Here is a 24065-nt window from a genome sequence, read left to right as displayed (position 1 = left end):
TGTGCAGCCTGTGATCCCCGCCTGGCTGGATACTGATACCTAGGTAGTTCTCATGTGTCCGGACACCGGCGATAAGGTGGGATTATTTATTTAACTTAAGAGATATATATTTTTAAATGTTGTCACATTAACGGCTACATCTTCCTTTCTTCTGATATATAGATTTTCAAGATTAATTAAAATATATGGAAACTAATTATACAATTTATTGGCTGGTGTGCAGGGCTTCACACTCTCAAGAGCTAGCCATCAAGTAACTATCAAAACGCATAAATCTTCGTTTTCACTTCAGTTATATTTATGACAAAGGATTTTAAATGTAGCCTATATTTCTACCTTTCTGATGACATAAATACTTTCGTTAATTACAATATCTAGATCAAACTAACATTGATTTTCAAAAGGTTGTATATTTTCCATCAATGGAGAGCATCAGCCAAGAAGCCTTCTTTAAAATATGAATATCTTTCCTCACCCAATAAGATCTAATCTCTGAATAAAACGCAAAAAACGACTTGATTGTAACCTATCCACCGCTGCCCATTGGATGGGGGAGAGGGGGTTATGTGTAGGATAAACATATCAATTGTGACACTAGCCCTCCATATATGTCAGTTGCTTAAATTATAAACTGTACTTGTGGTCGGTCTCGAGCCCATTGTTGATGTGACACCCTCCTAGGTGTCTCCCACACCCATACCCTCCTAGGTGTCTCCCCACACACACCCTCCTAGGTGTCTCCCCACATACACCCTCCTAGGTGTCTCCCACACCCATACCCTCCTAGGTGTCTCCCCACACACACCCTCCTAGGTGTCTCCCCACACACACCCACCTAGGTGTCTCCCCACACACACCCTCCTAGGTGTCTCCCCACACACACCCTCCTAGGTGTCTCCCCACACACACCCTCCTAGGTGTCTCCCCACACACACCCTCCTAGGTGTCTCCCCACACACACACACACCCTCCTAGGTGTCTCCCCACACACACCCTCCTAGGTGTCTCCCCACACACACACACCCTCCTAGGTGTCTCCCCACACACACACACCCTCCTAGGTGTCTCCCCACACACACACCCTCCTAGGTGTCTCCCCACACACACCCTCCTAGGTGTCTCCCCACACACACCCTCCTAGGTGTCTCCCCACACACACACCCTCCTAGGTGTCTCCCCACACACACCCTCCTAGGTGTCTCCCCACACACACACCCTCCTAGGTGTCTCCCACACACACACACACCCTCCTAGGTGTCTCCCCACACACACCCTCGTAGGTGTCTCCCCACACACCCTCCTAGGTGTCTCCCCACACACACACCCTCCTAGGTGTCTCCCCACACACACACACCCTCCTAGGTGTCTCCCCACACACCCTCCTAGGTGTCTCCCCACACACACCCTCCTAGGTGTCTCCCCACACACCCTCCTAGGTGTCTCCCCACACACACCCTCCTAGGTGTCTCCCCACACACACCCTCCTAGGTGTCTCCCCACACACACACCCTCCTAGGTGTCTCCCCACACACACACCCTCCTAGCTGTCTCCCCACACACACCCTCCTAGGTGTCTCCCCCCACATACACACCCTCCTAGGTGTCTCCCCACACACACACCCTCCTAGGTGTCTCCCTCCACACACACCCTCCTAGGTGTCTCCCCACACACACACCCTCCTAGGTGTCTCCCCCCACACACACCCTCCTAGGTGTCTCCCCACACACACCCTCCTAGGTGTCTCCCCCCACATACACACCCTCCTAGGTGTCTCCCCACACACACACACACCCTCCTAGGTGTCTCCCCCCACACACACCCTCCTAGGTGTCTCCCCACACACACACCCTCCTAGGTGTCTCCCCCCACACACACCCTCCTAGGTGTCTCCCCACACACACCCACCCTCCTAGGTGTCTCCCCCACACACCCACACCCTCCTAGGTGTCTCCCCCACACACCCACACCCTCCTAGGTGCCCCACACACACACACCCTCCTAGGTGTCTCCCCCACACACACCCTCGAAAATGTCTCTCCTACACACACACACACACACACACACCCTCCTAGGTGTCTCCCTACTTCCACCCTCCTTCGTGTCTTCCCTTTTCACTCTCTCCAACGTCCTCCACACACTCCCAACGTGTGTGCTGGGTACACATCACCTTCCCTGTTGTCCACCATCCGATCTCTTCCTCTCCAACATCCTCCCCATGTCAGGGAGACACAGTGATGCCTGACAGTTGAGTGGAATTCGCTTCGGATTCGTAGTCCTGAGGTTCCGGGTTCGATCCCCGGTGTAGGCGGAGACAAATGGGCAAAATGTTTCTTTAACCCTGATTCCCTTGTTACCTAGCAGTAAATAGGTTCCTGACAGCTGCTTCCTGGGAGGGGGAGTAACAAAAATAGTCTTGGTCGAGGACCGGGCCGCGGGGAAGCTAAGCCCTGAAATCATCTCAAAATAACCTTTCTCCTCTTACAGGCTGTTAAGCGGGGGCAAATGGTTGCTCTGTGAGGGCCAATAGCTAAGGTCAAGAAGTTCCTAAAATAGTGGAGTTAGGTACGGCCCGGCCCCCAGGAAACACACTTTCCAGCAACTAATACATGTCTTAAATGAAAGTCTGCAGTCGTAAGGTTAATCACCTACTCTACTCCAAACAGGATGAAAGGATACTCCTAAACCTTATTACTTGTTTATTAAACCCCTCTAATAACCTCTCCCCCCATATACAAAATACAGTAAATACTTTACCACTCTACCTAACATTAAACTCCTTGAATCCACATAGGCAGGATACAAGGCTTACAAAAGCAAACTAGGGTAAAGACTACTTTTCTAAAGGCACACTAGAACACACATAAGTAACACTGTAAACCTTAGCTCACGTGGTCTCTCGAGCCACCCTAGAGTACACTTAGGGTCACAGACTTAGTGAACACAAATAAATACACTCAAAACTTAGCTAATGGCACGGTAATACTATAATAAGATACTTAACTGGATAGTACATGTAATACAGAATAAGGAGAGAGAAGAGAGGAGAAGGAGAAAGGGTAAGACAACGGCCCACAAATTCTCGTGACTGCCTAGTCCAGCAGCACAGCCTAGATGACTGGCCCAGCTCTGGCAGCTCTGATGGTTGCTGCCGGCCGATACTCAAATGATCGTACAGCAACAATCATTTCAAGTCTTCCCAGACATTTCTTTACTTGTTACTTTAACAGTTCTAGGAATAGCTACCAAATAGCTCTATATTTTATTTAATAATCAACAATCACAGAGTCTGCCTGCTCTGTGAGCAACAAGATTCTTCTTATGTCTGGCAAGGGAGACAGAAACAAAAGCATACCCATGATATAAGAAATCTTCAATGTAAATATTGTTGTTAATTAAATATCCCTCTTACATAATCCAATCCTATCAATTAATGTTCTAATATGTATTTAATTAGGAACAACCAATTAAAAATCCCTAAGTCAGGGCCTATCACTATCAGAATACTTGAGTGTCTAATCCCCGCATGAATATAAAGAATCCAATTTGACCTCAGGCTTCCTGGCAAAGTCAGTTAGGAATCCAGGGTGGTAACACTTTCATACTTCCTATCTCCCCCACGTACACCGTCCTAGCCTCCCCACTCAGATTCCCTCTTTATCACACTCGTCACACACCTTACTCATCTTGTTCCAGCACTCTAACCATTTTCTTAACATACTCTTAATTTTTGCAAACATATTCATTTCATACCATTCTCCACCTACACATTCCCCCCATTGGCTTCCCATATATTCATTCCCCATATTCCCAGCTCTCTTCAACAAGAAGGATAGTTGGCGGGGCTCAAATAGTTAGCCCTCACTTTCTTATAGTCACAGATAGGTAAGCACTGTAAGCAACTTCCCCACTTTTTATCTTCACTGTAACCAAAAGTTTTTGCTCAGAATACAAATCGTCAGTCGAACGTTCGATTCGCATGTTAGTATCTCAATGTATTAATAGATCAATGAACTGTAAACCCTGTGGACTACACCCTGTGGACTACACCCTGCGGACTAAACCCTATATTTCATATCCACTGGACTTTGTGAAGGGGTATTGAGGCCAACCTCCTTGCAGAGGGAGCATGTGGGCCAACTCTGACCCCCTTATGACACGCTCAATACCACCAACAGTAAATGCACAAAGTGATATTAGCCAAAAACATCTGACCTCCAACTTCTGGCAGACAGACAGACATTCACCTCTTTAGAATTAGTAGGAAAGAGACTGACAGAGCACATATAAATATGATAGCGTGACCCTCTTAATCTTAACATTTATAATTCAAACCTCCCTCAATTACTCACCCATATTTAAGATCCAGGACGATGTCTCCTGACGAAGTCCTGTCGTGAACCTTCACACCCAGGAGTTGCGGTTCCTGAGCACATGATTTCATTTCTCGTAACTGTAAGTTAAATTTAGGCCAATCCTCGAACGACTCTCTGATCTTAGGAACGATCAATTGTTGTAGGATATCCTCAATATGTACAGCAAGTGTAGGTCGCAGCAGCCTAAGAATCTGTTGGGAGAAGTTCAGGAAATTATTCACTCCGAACACTGATAATATTCGACCAAACAAAACATTCTCATCCTCCGAACTTTGCCAAGTCGTTTGGCAAAATGGAATGGAGTGGAAAGTGTATATTCCAAATATAAGTGGAAATCTTTACTTACATTTAGAGTGGAAAGATAATAATTATATAATTTTACTAAATAGTATTCCCTATATCCTAATGCAGTTTAGTGACACTACATATTATTAAATGAAATAAAAATACGGATAAGTATATGAAGTACATTTTAACTTCTACTGTGGGGAATTTTGCCCAGTAGGAGTTTGAATACTGTTAAATTACCTGTAGAAATCTGCTTTAAAATTAATTAATTGAAGTGGACTGTATGACGTATATGGACTGTATTATATTGATTAGTCCTGCTGGGGTTATCCTTCCACAAGTTGGGGGTTAACAAGACTACAGTTTTTATGTTAGTTCTAAGGTTAAATAATTTATCTAGTGCTTAGCTCTAGAGTCGAAATCGCCTGATAATAGACAGTGGTTTCCTTCGGTCACAGATGATGAACCACAGTTGGTGGAGTCTTAATGGCAACTTGGGAAACCGCATGGTGCGACAGGCTGACTCGATATTAATTCTTCTTCTGAACGGCACCTACCAAATAATGTATCAGTAGTAAACTGCTACCTTTACACAGTGGATATTCAAATAAGATGAGTCTGCATTAATAATTAGGCTTACCCACTTCAGTTAGAGCGCATGCCTCATAACCTGGCAACGCTACAGAGATCATGATAATGGCTACTAACATAAACTACAACAATTGCTCGGAAATACCGCTTCCATGTTACGATGAGTTCGTTGGTTAGGTGGAATGGTTTCTTTCCTGTATCAAGAACTTGGGAAATGTGCCTATTGTAAGCAATTAAAAGATAAAACGTAGAAGTGTCTTCTCTGCCAAGCACACAGGTCGTGTGCTTTCTGCCTAATGGCGTCACATCCCTCCCCAGCTGGGAATGCTAACTCAGCTTAGTTCAAAACTCGTCATTTTCTATGTAGGAAGAGCGACGCTTGATTTACTGATTATTTAGTTGAAGTAACTATTATTAATTTAAGTACTCTTTTATCTCATTTAGTCTGCACACTGAAAGTTTTATGTTACTACAAGAGAGAGATTATTCGTATAGTGTATTTTGCATACGTGGCAACATCCCATTCTCTCATGAACGCTATCAGATCTGACAATCGACTTGAGAATGGTCCAGGACGGACCGAAACGTCGCCGTCCCTTCACTTCCTAGTATGTGGTCTGGTCAACATACTATCAAATCCGTTCAGTTTGAGAAGTTAGTGATATTAGTATGTACCTGACATAACCGTTTTAACTTGGTATATCAGGGGTTAGTAGATAAAGTGTCGAAATTTCCGACATCTACATTAAAACTTTGCAATTATGCATAAACAAACCAAAACCATAATTGCATGATTTATTCCATGAAAGTTCACTACAGTTAAAGAAATAAAACTTTAATAAACAGACACACATAAGATATACACCTAACCATCCACACATGAAATGCACACCTGATGTCGGAAATCCGAAACTAACATATTATCATTACTAAACGCAATAAGATGTTTTTAATTTACATTAGTTAGTCATAAAGGATTACAGAGAACGGGACATCTGTGACGTCATCAAAACATTAATTTAAGTTCAACAAGTATTCTTAAAACAACAGTCTAGTGATTAAACTTGATTGAAAAGTATTCTCTATGATTTACTTAAACCAAATCTACCATAAAATTAAAGGCTTCCTCCCATTGTTAAGAAAAGAGGGAAAATTGAACTATATTTCTCGGACACTAGGAGAGGACAGAGCTTGGGCGGACATTGAATGTAAACAATAGCCTCCCTGTGAAGCCTGTGATTTCGAGATGAGAAGCTCCCGGTGAGGTCTGTGATTTCGGATGTGTCGGAGTAGTCTAACCCTGTTTCTTGTACTTTTAGTCCCCTCCGTGGTGCCTCCTTGCCGTGGTGAGGGGCTCACGTACACCTCCCTGGGACCGGTGTGGGTTGCCTGTGCCCCCTCTCCTGCCCCCTCTTTGGATGGTGTACGCACCATGTAGGGGCCTTGTGAGCCATCAGACCACCCGCTGGAGGGGTCGCCTGTGAGAGGCCGCCCTGAGTGGATGGTTGGGTGTCCAAGCTGGGGCGATAGGGAGACTGGGGTCTTAGGACCAGTGTGGGAGAATGAACGAAGTAATAGGACTCCCCTGTTAAAAAGGGAGAGCACCGCTGGGGACGATGCACACTTCCTGCTCTGGCCCCACGCTCGGCCTCCCTGGCTGCCCTGGTAGGTGGTATCCCTTTTTTCCAGGTCCCATCCCTTATATATTGGTTTGCTGTATGGATGACGACTTGACTTCTCTTATCCAGGTTCATGGGGTGGGCGACCAGGCCCCTGAGTCGGACCGTCCTGGAAGACTGGGATCTGTAGCCCCCGCTACAGGACCCGGTTCAGGCTCAGACCGGACTCTTCCTCCCTGCTTCCCTCCTTCCTCTGTGGTTGGGTCGAGCCCCAAGCCTGCTGTGGTGACCGTCTCGTTCCCTTGCACGGCTCCATCTCTTCTTGTGACTACTGCACCTTTTGACCCGTCTCTCTCTAAGGGTTCTCATCGCCGTCCCCGCCACGGCCGCTCTCGTATGCTCCCTTCCCATCCTAATTCGTTCCATACTTTGTTTGGTCCTGCTACGTGTATTTAGTACTTTGACCTCCAACCTTTGGATTCAACTCCTGACGATTTTTCCCTTCATAGGCATCTTGTTGATTCCGTGGATGCCTCTGTCACCTTCAACCCCACTCGTCTTGGTACCTGTGTCGTTGCTGCTCCTTCTCAGGATGAGGCCACCCGCTTTGCCGCCTTATCCTGCCTTGGCGAGACCCCTGTTTGGATCTCGAAGAACGCTCGGTTGAATGCCAGTGTTGGCACTGTTCTCCTTCTGCACCATGTTGCGACCGGTGTTAGGGATCTCAAAGACTGCCACCAGGATATCAAGCATATCCTCGAGGCCCAGGGTCATTCTGTCCTCCAGGTGGATACATTTACTCGTCCCCCTCGTGGTCATCGCCGTCTGCCCCTTCGGGTTGTGAAGATTACCTTTGATGGTAGGACCCTTCCGCCTTCTGTCATTCTTGCTGGTGCCAGATGCTTCGTTCAGGAATATATTCCATCTCCTCGGCTCTGCAGTAGGTGCTGGAGGTTTGGACATGGTGCCCTCAAATGCTCTATTCCTGTCTCTCTCTGTCACCTGTGTGGAAACGAGGGTCACTCTAAGTTGGAGTGCACTTCTCCCCAGGCCCGCTGCCTCAATTGCAGTGAGGCCTACCCTACCTTCTCCCGTACGTGAACTCGTTACAAACTTGAGGCGGCTGTCCTCAACTTGAAACACCGGGACCGTTTGTCTTTTCCTGAGGCTCGGCGCCAAGTTCGTCTCCCCTCTTTCGCTGGTGTCTCCTATGCTCGCGTGGTGTGTTCTTCCTCTCCTCGTCCTTCCCGCCTTCCTCAGTCTCACAACCGTTTCCAAGCCTTAGACCCGGACATGCCCACCAACACCTTCCCTGTTTCCCTCCGTTCTGTCCCGAAGGGTCCACCTCCTGGTTCTCTGTCTAGGGCTCCCCTTCTTTCTACTCAGTCTGTCACGTCTCCTGTGCCTTCTTTTTCCACTCCCTCTGGTCCTCCTTCCCGTCATTCTCGTCTGTCTCTTGGCTTTCCACGCCGCCTGACTGTGCGGAAAGATGTCCATCGCTCTCCTGATGGTCGTGTTGTTCAATTTTGCTCTTCCTCTCCTATCGAGACGCTGGAGTCTGTTGCCCAGTACATTGCTGCTGGGACGCCTGTATCTTTGAGTCAGAAGCGGAAACCTGGCTCCTCTCCTTCCTCCTCTCCGGTCAGTAAGAAGGCTTCGCTTTCTTCTTCACCACCTATCTCTGATTCTATCGCTCCTCCCCCTCCCGCTTCGGTGGTGGAGCCCCCTGTTCCTACTGTGGGGGTTTCTTTAGCCCCCGGTTCCATCTCAGTTACTGCCCTTGCTGAGGTGCGCTCCCCTCTTTCTGCCTCCTCCTTCCCTTCCTTCTCCTCCTCCAGACCCTGCTCGTCCACCTCTGGTCTCTCCTCCTGCTTCTTTCCTTCCTTCTTTACTCAGTTGACCCATGCCCCCTAACCCTGACTTCGCTGACCCTGATCCTGACCCTGTGCTTTTTTAGTGTGCTGTATTCCTTCTTCACTTTTGTTTCTTCTTTGCTCTCTGTTGTTCTCCGCTCTCTCTTTGCTGAGGTCTTTTCTTCAATGGAACATCCGTGGATTTTACGCCAATTTCCTTGACCTCCAACTTATTTCACAGTTTTCGCCCCCATTGTGTCTGTCTCCAGGAGCCGATGCTTGGTGCTCGTCCTGGTCGCTTCCATGGCTATTCTTTTCTCTCTCCCCCCACCCCAGCAACAGCTGGGATCCATAATTCTTCTGCTCTCTTGATTTGCTCTGATTTGTTCCCTTTGTCCCCTTACTTTTTTCCTCGCCTCTCCACTGTTCTGCCGCCCGTGTCTTTGTGCGTAGATGGTACATGGTTTGTTCCATTTAATCTCCCCCCCCCCACTGTCCCACTTTCTCTTCCCGATCTTAAACATCTCCTAGACTTCTTGCCTGAGCCTGTGCTCCTACTGGGTGATTTGAATTGTCGTCATGCCCTTTGGGGTGATGTGCTGACAAACACCCGGTGTTGCCTCCTTGAACCTTTCATCCTCTCTTCTTCCCTGTCCCTTCTTAATTCTGGTGAGCCTACTCATTTGAACTCTCGGACTCGCTCTCTTTCTTGTCTCGATCTTTCTCTGTGCTCGTCATCCCTTTCCTTAGATTTTGGGTGGCGGGTCCTTGATGACCACCATGGCAGTGACCATTTTCCTATCCTTGTTACTTTTTTCTCTTTTCGCCCTCCTCTCTCCTTCCCTAGGTGGTGGTTTGCCGAGGCTGACTGGCGCCTGTTTACTCTCCGTGCTACTATTTCCGACCTTTCCGTTCTGCCTCTCCCTCGCGCCCTCCTTCTTTTTCATGACACTATCTTTGATGCTGCCCTCCACTCTATTCCTCGCTCTTCTTCTCGGGGAATGCGGAAGTGCGTTCCCTGGTGGAATGTGGACTGTGCTCGGGCTGTCCGCTGTAAGCGTGCAGCCTGGAAGAGACATCGCCGCCGGCAGACGGTTGAGTCTTTTCTTTTGTTTCGGAAGGTGAGTGCGGTGGCCCGTAGGACCATCCGTACGGCTAAACGTGCTTGCTGGGCGTTTTATGTCTCCACCATTACATCCGAAACTCCTCTCCCACTGGTCTGGAAGCGTATCCGCAAGATTGTGGGTAAGTTCGTTCCTAATGTCTCACCGGTTCTTCGCCTCCCTGGTGCTATTGTGGCAGACCCGTTGCAGGTCGCGACCGTACTGGGTTCCCATTTTTCCTCTGTTAGTTCTGGTTCTCATCTTCCCCAATCCTTCCTTCTTCGTAAGCCTATTCTTGAATCTCATCCTTTAAATTTCTGTACTTATCTTCACCTTTCCTATTATGATCCCTTCTCTCTCTCTGAGCTTCAGTCTGCCCTAGCCCTTTGTGGTTCTACAGCAGCGGGCTCCGATGGCATTCATTATGAAATGCTTCCCCATCTCCCTCCGTGCATGTCTCAGTATTTACTGAATCTGTACAATCGGGTCTGGGAGTCGTCGTCAGTTCCTGAAGACTGGCTCGATGCTGTTATCCTCCCTGTTCGGAAATCAGGGTCTCTCGGGTCATCCCCCAAGGACTTCCGCCCTATTGCCCTCACGAGTTGTGTCTGCAAGCTCTTTGAACGTATGGTTAACGTTCGTTTGATGTGGTTCTTAGAACACTATCACCACCTCTCCCCTTCTCAATTTGATTTTCGCAAGTGCCGCAGCACAACGGATGTCCCGGTGAACTTGGAGGTCTATATTCGTACTGCTTTTGCTGCGAAGACCTCCGTTGTTGCCGTCCTTTTTGACCTGGAAAAGGCTTACGACACTACCTGGCGTTATCATATTCTGTCTCAACTTCATTCTTTGGCCTTCGTGGGAACCTCCTTCTCTTCCTCCAGAGCTGCCTCTCTTGTCGTTCCTTTCGTGTGCGGCTTGGTACCACTCTCTCTGCCCCTTTTCGGCAGTATGAGGGTGTATCCCAGGGTAGTGTTCTGAGCTCTTTTTCTAGTTGCCCTCAACGGTCTTCTTTCCTCTCTTCCTTCTGGGGTCTTCTCCGCTCTCTATGTTGATGATCTTACCCTTTGCTGTCGGGGTGGTGATTCGCCTCTCCTTCAACGGCAGCTTCAACTTGCGATTGATGCCGTGTCGTCTTGGGCCACCGATCATGGCTTCAAGTTCTCTGCGTCTAAGACTTGTGCTATGACTTTTACTTGGAAGCATGTCGTTCTTCGTCCCTCTTTATCGCTTTATGGTCATCCCATTATGTACAGGGATTCCGCACAGCTTTTGGGGTTAGTCTTTGACACTCGTTTGTCTTGGTCAGCCCATATCTCTTACCTCCGTGTTGAATGCTCTAAGGCCCTTAACCTCCTTAAGGTTTTGTCCCATACTTCTTGGGGAGTGGATAGGCGCACGCTCCTCTATTTGCACTCCTCTCTCGTCCTGTCTAAACTCAATTATGGTTGCCCTGCATACTCTTCTGCTTCTCCTTCTACTCTTTGCCGTCTTGATGCTTTGCACCATACTGGGTTGCGTCTCAGCTCTGGTGCCTTTCGTTCGACTCCCGCCCTCAGTTTGTATGTTGACACTGGCTTTCTCTCTTCAGGACCGCCGTGATCGCTACTGTCTTTGTTATCTTGCGCGGTCTTTACAACATCCTTCCTGTCGCCTCTGACTTGCTTTGACTTTTCCTCCTTTTGTAGCACCTGTTCCTCTTCATCGTCTCCCTCTTTCTGTCCGGTTATCTCGCTTACAGAATTCTCTTTCAGTTCATATTTCTAATGTTTCTCCTCATATTGTTCCTTCCTTGCCTCCGTGGAGTCCCCCCTTCCCAAGTTTTGTACGTCCTTGACTTGTATTACTAAAGCCTTTACCCCTCCTACAATTCTGAAAAGCCTCTTCCTTGAGCACTTTTCTTCACACTCCCACTCTATTTCCATCCTCACCGATGGGTCTATGTCTGTGGACGGTGTGGGCTACTCTGTTGTTTTTCCTGACCGTACTTATATGTGTCGCCTCCCTTCGGACTCGTAATTCTGTGGCGCGGGTTCGATTCCCGCACGAGGCAGAAACAAATGGGCAAAGTTTCTTTCACCCTGAATGCCCCTGTTACCTAGCAGTAAATAGGTACCTGGGAGTTAGTCAGCTGTCACGGACTGCTTCCTGGGGGTGGAGGCCTGGTTGAGGACCGGGCCGCAGGGACACTAAAAGCCCCGAAATCATCTCAAGATAACCTCAAGATAACCTCAAGGTATTTAGGTGAACAAAATGAGATAGTGCCCAGGAGAGATAAAGGTATTGAGAATCTAAGGTGAACAGTAATAGATACACTAAAGTGAGGAGACAGTGTTTCACAATGTAATGAATTAAATGTTTTTTGTATTGTTGCTACAGTGAATTGTTCTTACATAAAGAATGTAATGTCAACTATTGAACTTTGGATTATTTCCATATTTAGTTATTTCATTCCATTGGAGTTAATGAACTCATTATAGAAGTTTTAATTCAAATTGTTCTTTTCTTGCAAGGAGATGTACCTTGTCAAATATGATATTAGTGATTTTTTACACATTGTGCATGAGTGTTGCTAATGTATTTCTGAATGTATTTCAAATGCCATATACCTTCTACATATTGCTTCAGTGTAATGTTTTCCTTAGGAAGTTCAGTGTCAATAATTCTGATTTGAATATAAGTACTCAGCATTGTATTCACCTGCAGTCAAAAACTGAAATCAACCTTCAGTTAATTTCATTTTTCTTTAAGGACGAGGAGGAATGTTATGAATCTATATATTTGATTCTAACATCAATCATGATAAATATGTATGTTCATTATTCTTTCCTTAGATATTTTAAATTAAACACTATCTCTATTTGTTTTCTAATATATAGGTTTGTGTTAAATATAGCATGCTGTAGTGTGCTAGTATGAGATTATTTTGCTGACGCTATTGCCTGTTAAATCATGTAGGGGGAGACCATGGCGACTCATGGGGGAAAGATCATATTTGGGATGTTCCAATAATGAATGCAGTGTATCAACCAAGCATCATTGATTCATCCCTGTATTTATTCCAGTTGTTTGTATGTACATATTTCTTTAATTATACCTTAGCAGTGTTATATGCATATTAGTATTGTCATATTTATATTCTTAAGTATTACTCTTAGACAGCAGAGTATCTAGAGATTTCATGTGGTTCGTAGTTGGTAACCTGTCGACACCATGCCGTGCACGCTAGTTGCATGGGTGAGGCTGGTTGGGGTGGACATTCTATGACATAAGTCTTTCGTACCTGTTTTTTTTAGTATCATAAGTAATTTCATGGTTAGACCATTATTTGCATACCCATCTATTAATTTAAGTTTTAAAATAATGATCAGTACTTATATATATAATTATATTGTGATATTTCGTTCTGGTGCAACAATATTTCTGGCTGCCTGTATTTCATTTATATGTTTGTATGTTTCTTTGTTACCCCATACTTAAAGTATATTGCTTTGCTGAGTAAGCAGTTCATTTATTTACCCTAGGAATTTGTAGCAGGCAAGACTGCCTCTATATATATGATACTGCTATAAGTATAGTTCCTCAGAGGAACTATACCAAAAGGTCAAGAGTCATAACAAAATGGGGGCCTGTCCGGGAGAATTAATTCCCTTAATTCAATGAACTAAATAGTAGTACAAGTTACTAATTGTTAATGCCTTCCTAGGTACTGTGTGTTTAACTAGTGCTACCCAACCAAGCCTGTGTACCATTTCCATGTTTATTCAGAGCTGCTTGCAGAAGTTTTCTCAACACCTCACAAATGAGGTAAATGTACTGCTTGTGCCAGTGGCCAAGCAAACTTTCAGTGTTGTTGTAATTGCTAGTTGTGCTAATTAAGCTGACAATTTAGGAACAAATTGCTGTGTTGGTCGAGCAGCCTAAGTTTGGTGAAATTAAAGACTTGAATAAGTCTGGGTTGTTGTACATGGCTGAAAAAATAAATCTGAAACTTTCAAAGAGAATGCTAAAGGCTCATTTAGTAAGGGTAATTGTCACACACTTGGTGGAGGAGGAGAAACTTGACGAGGAGTGGTTAGAGGAATTAGAGGAAGAGTCAAGTGACCAGGTGACTATTCTAAAGCTAGAAATGGAATCTAAACTCGAGTTGGCTGGATAAGAAGCAGAGAAACAGAGGTTGGAAATGCAGACCTGCGAAAAACAGCTGAAATTCCCTGCTCCGTCGTCAGAGGGTACAGACATCGGGCTAGAGCAGCCAGTCGTCATTTGCCGTTGCTGAGTGGTGGTTTGTTGTTGGAGGTGTGGAGCGCCCGCTAGCCGGGGCTCTGGTTGCCAGTATTGAGGTGGCCAGTGGTGGCCGTGTTCGACAGGTGGATACTGTACGGCTGGATTTTTCTGGTGCAGTGGACTGGCCATTGTGGAGATTGCTCTCCTGGACGTGCTCCGTGTCAACGTCTCCAATCTCCTGGGGCTAGAAAAAATCTCGCCTACCTGTGTGGCGGTGTCATTTGCCACGTCACTTATTTACCAGGAGTTTGTGGCACGCTGGGATGCACGCTTGCTTCCTCTTCCTGCTTCGGCTGTGACTGTGGAGATCTCGAATCCCTAGGGCCCTTGACTTTTGTAAGTGTGCATGGTGTGCCGGTGACCTTCCCTGAGGCGGAGCTCATGTTGGTGTTTACGCGGTGTGGTGCGTAAACACTAGGTCTTTGTGTGCGGACCGGCTAAATGGGGTCCGTCTGGGCGCTTGACCGCTCGTCATGCAGGTCACGAGCCCTATTCCTTCCAGGGTTTCGTTTCGTGGGCTCTCTCTGCGGATCTTTAAACAGGGTCAAACACGCACCTGTTTTCGGTGTGGTGCTGAAGGCCATGTGGCCGCCGGCTGTGATGCTCCTCGTGCTGAGGCCCCTTCAGTTTTCCTGGAGGATGACTTTTCCCGCTTGTCTGTGTGTGGGGATTCCCCGGCGGATCCTCGCTCTGTGAAGATGCCTGGTGTGGTTCCTGCGGCGGTTCCGGCTGTCGCTCCATCTGGCCCTGATCTGTTTGCCCTACCTGTAAGCTCTGAGAACCTAGGGGCCCCTGATTCCTGCCTTCGACGTTCGGTGGATGCGGAGGTGCATCCGCATCCGGTTGCTTCCGTGGTGGCCTTGGATGGTGCTGTAGGGGTGGTGTCTGTCTCTCCTGCAAAAGGACGTGTGCTTCCCGGGGCTGTCAGGGGTGGTGGTGTGTGTGACTCCGGCCCCGCCCTCTGCCTCGTTGCCTCTGGTAGTTTCCTCATTAACACGCGCCTCCTCTCCTGTGCTGGATCCGTCACCCTCGCTGGATCTTTTAAGTGTGCTGGTGTCTACCCTTCCGCCAGCTGTGTCTCTTCCTTCTCCGGATCCGGTCTCTCTGGTTGGTGGTGGCTTGCTACCTCGTGTCGTTGAAGCTGCCGTTTTGCGTGGTCGTGCTGCCCCGGCTTTGAGATCGCCTGCCGACGGTTCTTCTTGGGCACCGCTTGCAGAGGGTGACGGTTTCGACGATCAACGGCATATTTCTAAGCGCCGTCGGTTGGCTCGGGATGCGTCACCTCACCGGACGTGGGCAGAGGAGCGTGATGCTATGGATGATGATGCTGTGGGCGAGGTGGTGCTGCCTCCTGTGGTGCCTTCTGTGTTGGACACTGTGCCCCCTGCTGGTGGCTCTCCTCAGTGGGCGGTTGCCCCTGGTGACCGCGACCTTCTAGTGGTGTTGTCAAAGGATGTGCGGCGGGAGAACTCTGCTCCTGTTCCGATGGGTGGGGGCATTGGGGCGCCTGCGGAGCCACCCTCTGTGGGGCTCAGTGCGATGCCCGGTGTAGACTGAAGTGTGCGCCCTAATGGGCGGCCCGATGTGCGGCCTGCTGTGCAGCCTGGTGTGCTTTCAAGTGTGCAGCCCTGTGACCGGCTTCCTAGGAGGAAACCCTTACCTTTTGTCCTCCCGTCCGGAGAGGTGGTCGTCAGTTCTAGTACAGCTCTGTGTTTTGAGTCCGATGACCTGGTGCGTCCTGTTCCCTGGTGCCCCTCTACCATCTGGGATTCCGCGGGCGCAGTGTTTCATCATTGGCGTACCGGATTTGATGCCTCGGCCTACTGCGACTCCTGGACGTCCGCTTACTGAAGAAGACCTAGGTGTTTGGGATGCTTACTGCTTACGATTTCCGGCTCGGGAGTACTCGGAGAAGTATGAGTGATCCGTGTGGTTGGTTCCTCTGTGTTGTGTGTGTTGTTTCCCTAGTGCTTGCATGCACAGGTGGGTGTCCTTGTCTGTGCGTATGTGTGGTGTGGGTGTTTGTTTCTGGCTCCTGTGTGGGCCTGTTTTGATGTATTTACAATTTGTTTTGTGCTTTGCCTTTGTTCGGTATGAGTGTTTGTGTTGTGGTTGTGCGCGGTTGTGGGTGTTTGGTGTTCTTTCTTTCCTGTCTTTGCGCATGCCCCGTGTGTTGGAGTGGCGGACGTATTGGTGTGGGGTGATCTGGTTGTGTATGTTGCTGTTCCATGTGTTTGTCGCATGGGTTGTGTGTGTGTGTGATTATTTCTTTGTCCTTGTAATTGTTTTATTCTTTGTACATATTTCATGTTATTTATGTTCTTATGTGTAGTTTTTGGATTTACTGTTTATTTGATGTTGGTGTCTTCATTTGTGTCCGGTTCTGTTCCTCTGTGTGAGGGGGTCGGACTGCCCGTGCTTGTGCTTTCATTTACTCCCTTTTTCCGTTCTAGGGGTGGTTAGCTTTCTGTACATTTGTTGTAATTTTTGTGTATTTTTTCTTGTACATTTTTGTTATTGTACTTATGTCATTTATTTGTTGTGTATTGTATGCATTCTCTGTCCCATGCTGTTTGTGGGTTTCCTTGCTTGTGTCCTGTGTGCTTTCCTGTGACCTCTTGTATGTATTTTATGTCTGTTTCATGGTGTTTCCTTTGTTTCATGTATAAGCACGATTGTTTGTATTTCTATGTTGTTTTGCACTTGTTCCCTGTTTTTGTACTTTGGTTTTTTATATATCAATAAAAAAAACTTGAATTGGAGACTCAGTAACATATGCTGGAGATCAACGCCAACAGCAACAAGTTGAACTAGAATCACAGAACAGAAGGATTGAGGCTCAGTTGCAACTAGAGGAAGTTAGGAGGCAGCAAGCAGAGCATCAATCTAAACAAGCAGAGCATCAAACTAAGCAGTTAGAAATTCAACAGCGTATAGCAATAAATAATAAGAGACTAAAGGAACAGGGAATTACAGCAGGGCAAGGTGACATTAATAATCATACAGGTAGTACTGATAATCACCCAAATTTGTCTGCCAGAGAAATTAGCATTGTTTATATCTGAACATAAACAGACCAATGACATTATGAAAGTAGCCAAGCTAGCAGACAAACACGAGTTACTCACAAAGTTTCCTTTTCGAACCCAATATAATACTAATCATTCTAGGAGTAATTATCTTGTTCCTAAATCTCATGTTTTCCAGACCAGACCAGCTAACCCACCAACTCCCCTGAACTCTTCTCATGTAAAGCCAAAGTTAGAGGAAAATCAGACGGAGTTTTCACCCTCAAATAGTGTAGTGTCTAAACCTGCAGTTGGTTTGGTTGTTTCGACCACTGGCAGATATTGCACACATTGCAAGAGAAGAAATCATGTGGTTAATTCCTGTTTTACCTTGCACCCTGAGTTGAGACCTACCGGTCTGATTATGAGACGGGGGTTGCAAGCAATTAATTCTAATGTTGCTCCAGTCAAGTCAAATTAGATGACTGATTTTAGTCTTTATATCTATGCTGGTGAAATATTTTGTACCAGTGGAAACTGGAAGTCAATGCAGTTATTGAGGGACACTGGTGCTTCCCCAACCCGTCCTCTTAAAAATAACGTCACTTTTGGCTATGGCCAAATTTGGGCATAATTTGAAATGAAATCGACTCACAAAAGTGACGTACTGTTCCGTTTTCTGTTTGAGACGTCCGGCTAACTCGGCCAGGTTTGAAAAGGATTCTTTCCATTAACGTTTTTCATACCGTTTTGAAACTTTATGAGAATTTCCTGCCCACCTAACCTATCAGAGGACCCTTAACTTACTGTTGTTGAAAAAAAAAAATCCCAAAATTAATTTCATTTTCAAATTACATCCAAATTCAGCCATACGGGTAAACGACCAAAAGCGACGTTCTTTTTAAGAGGACAGGATGCAGCGCCCAATCTCTAATTTCTCACTGTGTTCTTGCTGATGTTTGCGCAGAAGACACCGGTGAAGAAGTATTTGGAGGTTCAGGGATTCGAAGGCCAAATCCAGGGATTTGGAGGTCATGCTCAGTGTGTACCATTAGTTAAAATTCACCTGTGGTCCACCATTACAGCAGGTTGGTGCACTGTAGCACTTAGTTAGCAGTTGCCCATCCCTGGGGTTGATGTTATTGTGGGTAATGATTTTGACAAGTGTCACGTTATTGAGACAGAGTGTTCTATCATGTTTACTACCCCCTAGTTGTGTGCTGGCACAGCCTGAGGCAGTATGTGGTGTTATCTATCCTGCCTGTGCTGAGTCCAGTTCTGTGAGTGAACAGACAGATATAGAGGATGGTATTATCTAAACTACCTGTGCTGCATCCAATTCTATTAGTGTTCCAAGTGTCAGTTCTGTTACTACCAAGGTAATTGTTTCACAGTCCAGGACCCCTTTAGAGATGAAGTAGGAGCTAGATTTTCAGGATTCATTTGTGGCCAACCTGATTGTTGAGAGTGAGTCTGATACTTTGATCCCAATTTATTCTATCCAAGTAAACGGTTTGGAACAGGAAGTCTGTGTACCTGTTACTTGCCCGCTCGCTCCAGAGGTTGAGTCAGGTGTCGAGAGTAAGTCAGCTGAAGCCTTGACCCCGAAATATTCGAACCAAAATGGTTTGGAAAAGGATGTCGGGTTGCCAGTTACTTGCCCACTCGTTCCAGTTTTAGAGTCATTGCCTTTGTGTACGTTAAGTAGGACTAACCCCAAGATATCTGAGAGTAGTAAAGAGACAGTCTATTATGTAGATCCATTGCTGGAGATTGTGGGAGATCATCTAAATGCTCAGCTTCTGTCGAGCAGATGGAGACCTATTGAGCCTCCCTCTACAGTTGACTGTGAGGAGGTGACCCAGCTTAGAATATTTAGTGATTGTAAAGAGAAAGTACTCTAAGCATCTCAAGAATATGTCATGGGAGGACAATTTGGCAAATTTTGAGTAACAGTTAACAGTGATAATATTTTTTCTAAATTGCAGTGAGGGGTTGGCCAGTTATTCTTGTTCCGGGTGGATCAATTGTTTAACATTGTGTAATGGGAGTCAGAGTGTTCTGAGGACATTAATACAAACTGAAGTTGTTTCACAGGACCTATACTACCTTGAAGAAATGGACTGTGTATCATCTATGTACAGAACATATGTTAAGTTCATGTATTGTACTGTTTCTCAGAGTCAGAGTGGTGTTGTATGATTTTATCAGACTTTGAAGCAGAGGTTCAAGGTAAAATATGTGAGTTCCAAGTTGGAGGGGGGACGTGGATATCCAACCTGTTTTGTTTGTTGATGAGTGTGTAAGGTTACAGGTTGCCCTTGGGGTGGTTCCAAAGTAATATGGTTTTCACCTACCAGGTGATAAGAACCCCTAACACTTGCTGAATTATTTGATATCACCAGGAGGAAAACACTTGCTGAGTAAAGTTCACAGTAAGTGTGGTCCAAGCTTCAGAGTGGGTATGATACTATTATGGTAGGGCAAGAAGGCTATAAAGGATTGTTTGGTGAGTTCACAGTTAGGAGGTGAGAGCGTGTTCGTTTGTTATTGTTAACATGTTTGGGCGCTCTCATGTTTTATCACTCTGATGGGTCTTGCAGAGTCGGGAGGAGACTGAATGATTTGCCCAACACTGGTTGTCACCTGAATCAGTTCAGACAAGTGTTCCTTGCACTTTTCCTGGTTGTTCTTGTCTGTTTCAACAGGCATAAGAGGTCAACTTCTAAGTCCGGTCTTATTGTTGGTGGTTCCAAGAGTGAAGAAGTTTCGGATGTGTCGGAGTTTTCTAACCCTGTTTCATCTACTTTTAGTGACACTTGGTCGTAGCTGTTTGTTTCAAAGAAGATCCAGAGTGTTGGAGACCAGAGGTTCCTGAGGGGTGTATACCAGATCATCCCCATTCACAAGGAGAATTCCCTCAACCACCCCTCATCTATGTCGATTCATCTCAGTGAATTAACTCTACCGAAAAGGAGTAGAAATCAGTCGAAAACCCATCAACTCTTACAACCCAGGATGTTCCAGCTCAGGAAATGTACATGGTATCCTCAACCGAGTTGTAGTTGTCAGAGTTCACTACATCTAAGTCCAGGTAACTTACATCTAACTGTTGAAGTGCTCCAGAATGAAATTGGTTAGATCTGCACTATCTGTTTACAAAAGGTAGTGTATTTTAAGTTGTTGAGTAAGTACTTTACCTTGATGTGTTGGAGTATTGTAACTTGTTCCTTATTAATAAAGTGAATTGTGGTGTTATTAGATTACTACCAGGTTGAGAAAGAAACCAGTTAAGTGGAAACCTTCTATATTAGATTTTGTTGTCCAGACTGCCATTTATTTCGGATGTATGTATTGTACTCGTCTCATGTGAATCTTGCAAAGTGTGGTGAGTATAATAAGAACAAATGTTGTGATGAGCAGAGAGTGAGAATTTACCTCAGGTATTTAGGTGAACAAAATGAGATAGTGCCCAGGAGAGATAAAGGTGTTTAGAATCCAAGTGAACAGTTATAGTTACACTTAAGTTGGGAGACAGTGTTTCAGAATGTAATGAAGAAAATGTATATTGTATAGTTGCTACAGTGAATTGTTTTTACATGAAAAGTGTAATGTCAACTAATGAACTTTGGATTATTTCCATATTTAGTTATTTCATTCCATTGGAGTTAATGAACTTATTACAAAAGTTAAGATTCAATTTGTTTTTTCTTGCAAGAAGATGTACCTTGCTATATATTATTATAATAGTGATTTTTTTACATATTGTGCACGAGTGTTGCTAATGTATTTCTGATTGTATTTCAATTGTCATATATCTTCTATAAATTGGTTCAGTGTAATGTTTTCCTTAGGAAGTTCAGTGTCAATAATTATGATTGGATTATGAGTTTTCAGTATTGTACTCACCTGCAGTCAAAAACTGAAATCAACCTTCAGTTAATTTCATTTTTCTTTAAGGACGGGGAGGGATTTCTTGAAGCCATATATTTGAATCTAACATTTATCATGATAAATATGTATGTTCATTATTTCTTTCCTCAGTTATTTATAATTAACCATTATATTCATTAGTTTTCCAGTATTTAGGTTTGAATTAAATGTAGCATGCTATAGTGTGTCTGTATGAAATATTTTGCTAATGCTATTGCATATTAGTTCATGTAGGGGGAGACCATGGCGACTCATGGGGGGATGACCATATTTGGGATGTTCCAATAATGAATGCAGTGTATCAACCAAGCATCACTGATTCATCCCAGCAATTTTTTCAGTTTTTTGTATGTACATATTTCTTTAATTACCCCTTAGCAGTGTTAAATGCATATTAGTATAGTTATAATTATGTTCTTAAGTATTACTCTCAGACAGCAGAATATCTAGAGATTTCATGTGGTTCTTAGTTGGTAACCTGTCGACACCATGCCGTGCATGCTCTTACACGCTAGTTGCGTGGGTGAGGCTGGGTGGGGGTTGACATGTTATGAGATAAGTGTTTCGTACCTGTATATTATTTAGTAATATAGCTAATTGCCTAGTTAGACCATTATTTGCTTACCCATCAATTCATTTAAGTTTTAAAATGGTGATCAATGCTTATATATATATATTTATATTGTGTTATTTCATTCTGGTGCAACAATATTTCTGGCTGCCTGTATTTCATTTATATGTTTGTATGTTTCTTTGTTACCCCATACTTAAAGTATATTGCTTTGCTGAGTAAGCAGTTCATTTATTTGCCCTTGAAATTTGTAGTAGGCAAGACTGCCTCTATATATATTATAATACTTGACCATACCAAGAGGCCAAGCGTCATTACATGTCCACAGGTGTGCCGGACCCCACTGGTGTGCTGTGAAGGGTCCACTGGTGAGCTGTGAAGGGTCCACTGGTGTGCTGTGAAGGGTCCACTGGTGTGCTGTGAAGGGTCCACTGGTGTGCTGTGAAGGGTCCACTGGTGTGCTGTGAAGGGTCCACTGGTGTGCTGTGAAGGGTCCACTGGTGTGCTGTGAAGGGTCCACTGGTGTGCTGTGAAGGGTCCACTGGTGTGCTGTGAAGGGTCCACTGGTGTGCTGTGAAGGGTCCACTGGTGTGCTGTGAAGGGTCCACTGGTGTGCTGTGAAGGGTCCACAGGTGTGCCGGGGCCCCACTGGTGTGCTGTGAAGGGTCCACAGGTGTGCCGGGCCCCAGTGGTGTGCTGTGAATGGTCCACAGGTGTGCCGAGCCCCACTAGTGTGCTGTGAAGGATCCACAGGTGTGCCAGGCTCCACTGGTGTGCTGTGAAGGATCCACAGGTGTGCTGTGAAGGATCCACAGGTGTGCTGTGAAGGATCCACAGGTGTGCTGTGAAGAGTCTACAGGTGTGCTGGGCCCCACTGGTGTGCTGTGAAGGGTCCACAGGTGTGCCGGGCCCCACTGGTGTGCTGTGAAGGATCCATAGGTGTGCCTGGCCCCACTGGTATGCTGTGAAGGGTCCTCTGGTGTGTCAGGCACAATGGTACCCCTGGATACCCCACACTGATACCCCACTTCCATAATATTCCACAGATGAAATGAATGCTTTGAAAAAATTGAAATTCGTTTCTTTCTTTATCCGCACTTTCTTTTTAATTTGATTCTGTTACAGCTTAATTTTGGTCTTTTTAGTCCATGTTCCAAGTGTTGAAGAACTCTGCAGGGTAGTGGGTGTTCCAGAGCTCTGCTGGGTAGTGGGTGTTCCAGAGCTCTGCAGGGTAGTGGGTGTTCAGGAGCTCCAGTTTTGTAGTAAACTGTAACCTGAGCACGTTGTTCCTGATGCTTATAAGTGATTTGCTTCTTGTAATAAACCCTTTGATGTTATGCTGGTATTGTTTTATCGTGATGGTGGTCTTCGGAACATCTGTGTTTCCATCCTTGAGTGTTCTTGAACTATTCCACAGTTGTAGTCCACTGAAAGCCATTAATAATTTATTGATGTTATTGAGATTATATTGAGTTGATTTCGGGGCTTAGCGTCTCCGTGGCCCGGTTCTCGACCCGGCCTCCAGTTTGTTACACACCCCCAGGAAGCCGCCCGTAGCAGCTGTCTAACTCTCTGGTACCTATTTACTGCTAGGAGAACAGGAGCATAAGGGTGAAAGAAACTCTGCCCATTTGTTTCCGCCTCCTCCAGGAATCGAACCCAGAACCTCAGTACTACGAATCCGAAGCACTGTCCACTCAACTGTCACCCCCCCCCCTTCTACTACGGCAATCTTCTTACTTAACATTTTACCAAACAGTAGGTGTGACACCTTTAGGAAATGTTTACAGTTGATTTATTCCGATTATTAAGCATCATTTGGCCGGCATTAATGACACTGAACTTTCTTTGTTCCTCGTCAAAATGCAAATGGCACCTCTAGAATCACTCCTAGACCGTCTGTTGCCTCTCCTGTGTATAAAGAAACGATGCAACGATGCACAACTAGCAAAGAAACGCTTGAGAAGCCAATTGTCTCATTTTTTTTTTGTTCCTTTAAAATAGGAAAGGTTATGTATAAAAGAGCTGTATTTCATACACACAGTTCACCCAATATTGATAAAAATACCCTCAAAATAAAGCTTTATTATCAATGGTGTTTTTCATTTGAAATCTAATGTGTTGAAGTACAGACCCACACACAAGCATTCTGTTACTGTCCAAGTTCTCACAGTAGAAAAGAATTAGCAGTGATTCTAAGACGATTCTTTTCTATATTTCTTATGTCCTTCTACTTGTATCCACCGGGAAGTGAATGCAAGTAAGCTGGCACAAGAGGACATGTTAAACGGAAGGACGAGATAAAGTAAAGCACTTCGCAGTCCCCGGACTCAGTCTCTGTGATGCTGTGGTAAAACACTCGCTCTGCGCTTTCCAAGCACTTTGTACTGGGTTCGTATTCTGGCCACGGAGGATTGGCCGGGTGCCAATCCTTA

At 45.6% G+C, this 24065-nt stretch overlaps 1 protein-coding gene across 1 annotated transcript in view; it reads right to left on the bottom strand.

Moving 5' to 3' along the window:
* LOC138369226 (extended synaptotagmin-2-like) overlaps positions 1-24065 on the bottom strand; it is a 300187-nt gene that overhangs the window by 244238 nt on the left and 31884 nt on the right. The window contains exon 3 of the mRNA XM_069332167.1: positions 4351-4565. Coding sequence (XP_069188268.1) covers positions 4351-4565 — 215 coding nt within the window. The remainder of the gene's footprint in view (positions 1-4350; positions 4566-24065) is intronic.

Source organism: Procambarus clarkii, chromosome 27 (assembly GCF_040958095.1).
Source record: "Procambarus clarkii isolate CNS0578487 chromosome 27, FALCON_Pclarkii_2.0, whole genome shotgun sequence".
In the NCBI taxonomy this organism is placed as follows: Eukaryota; Metazoa; Arthropoda; class Malacostraca; order Decapoda; family Cambaridae; genus Procambarus; species Procambarus clarkii.
This window is presented reverse-complemented; position numbering and strand designations above follow the sequence as displayed.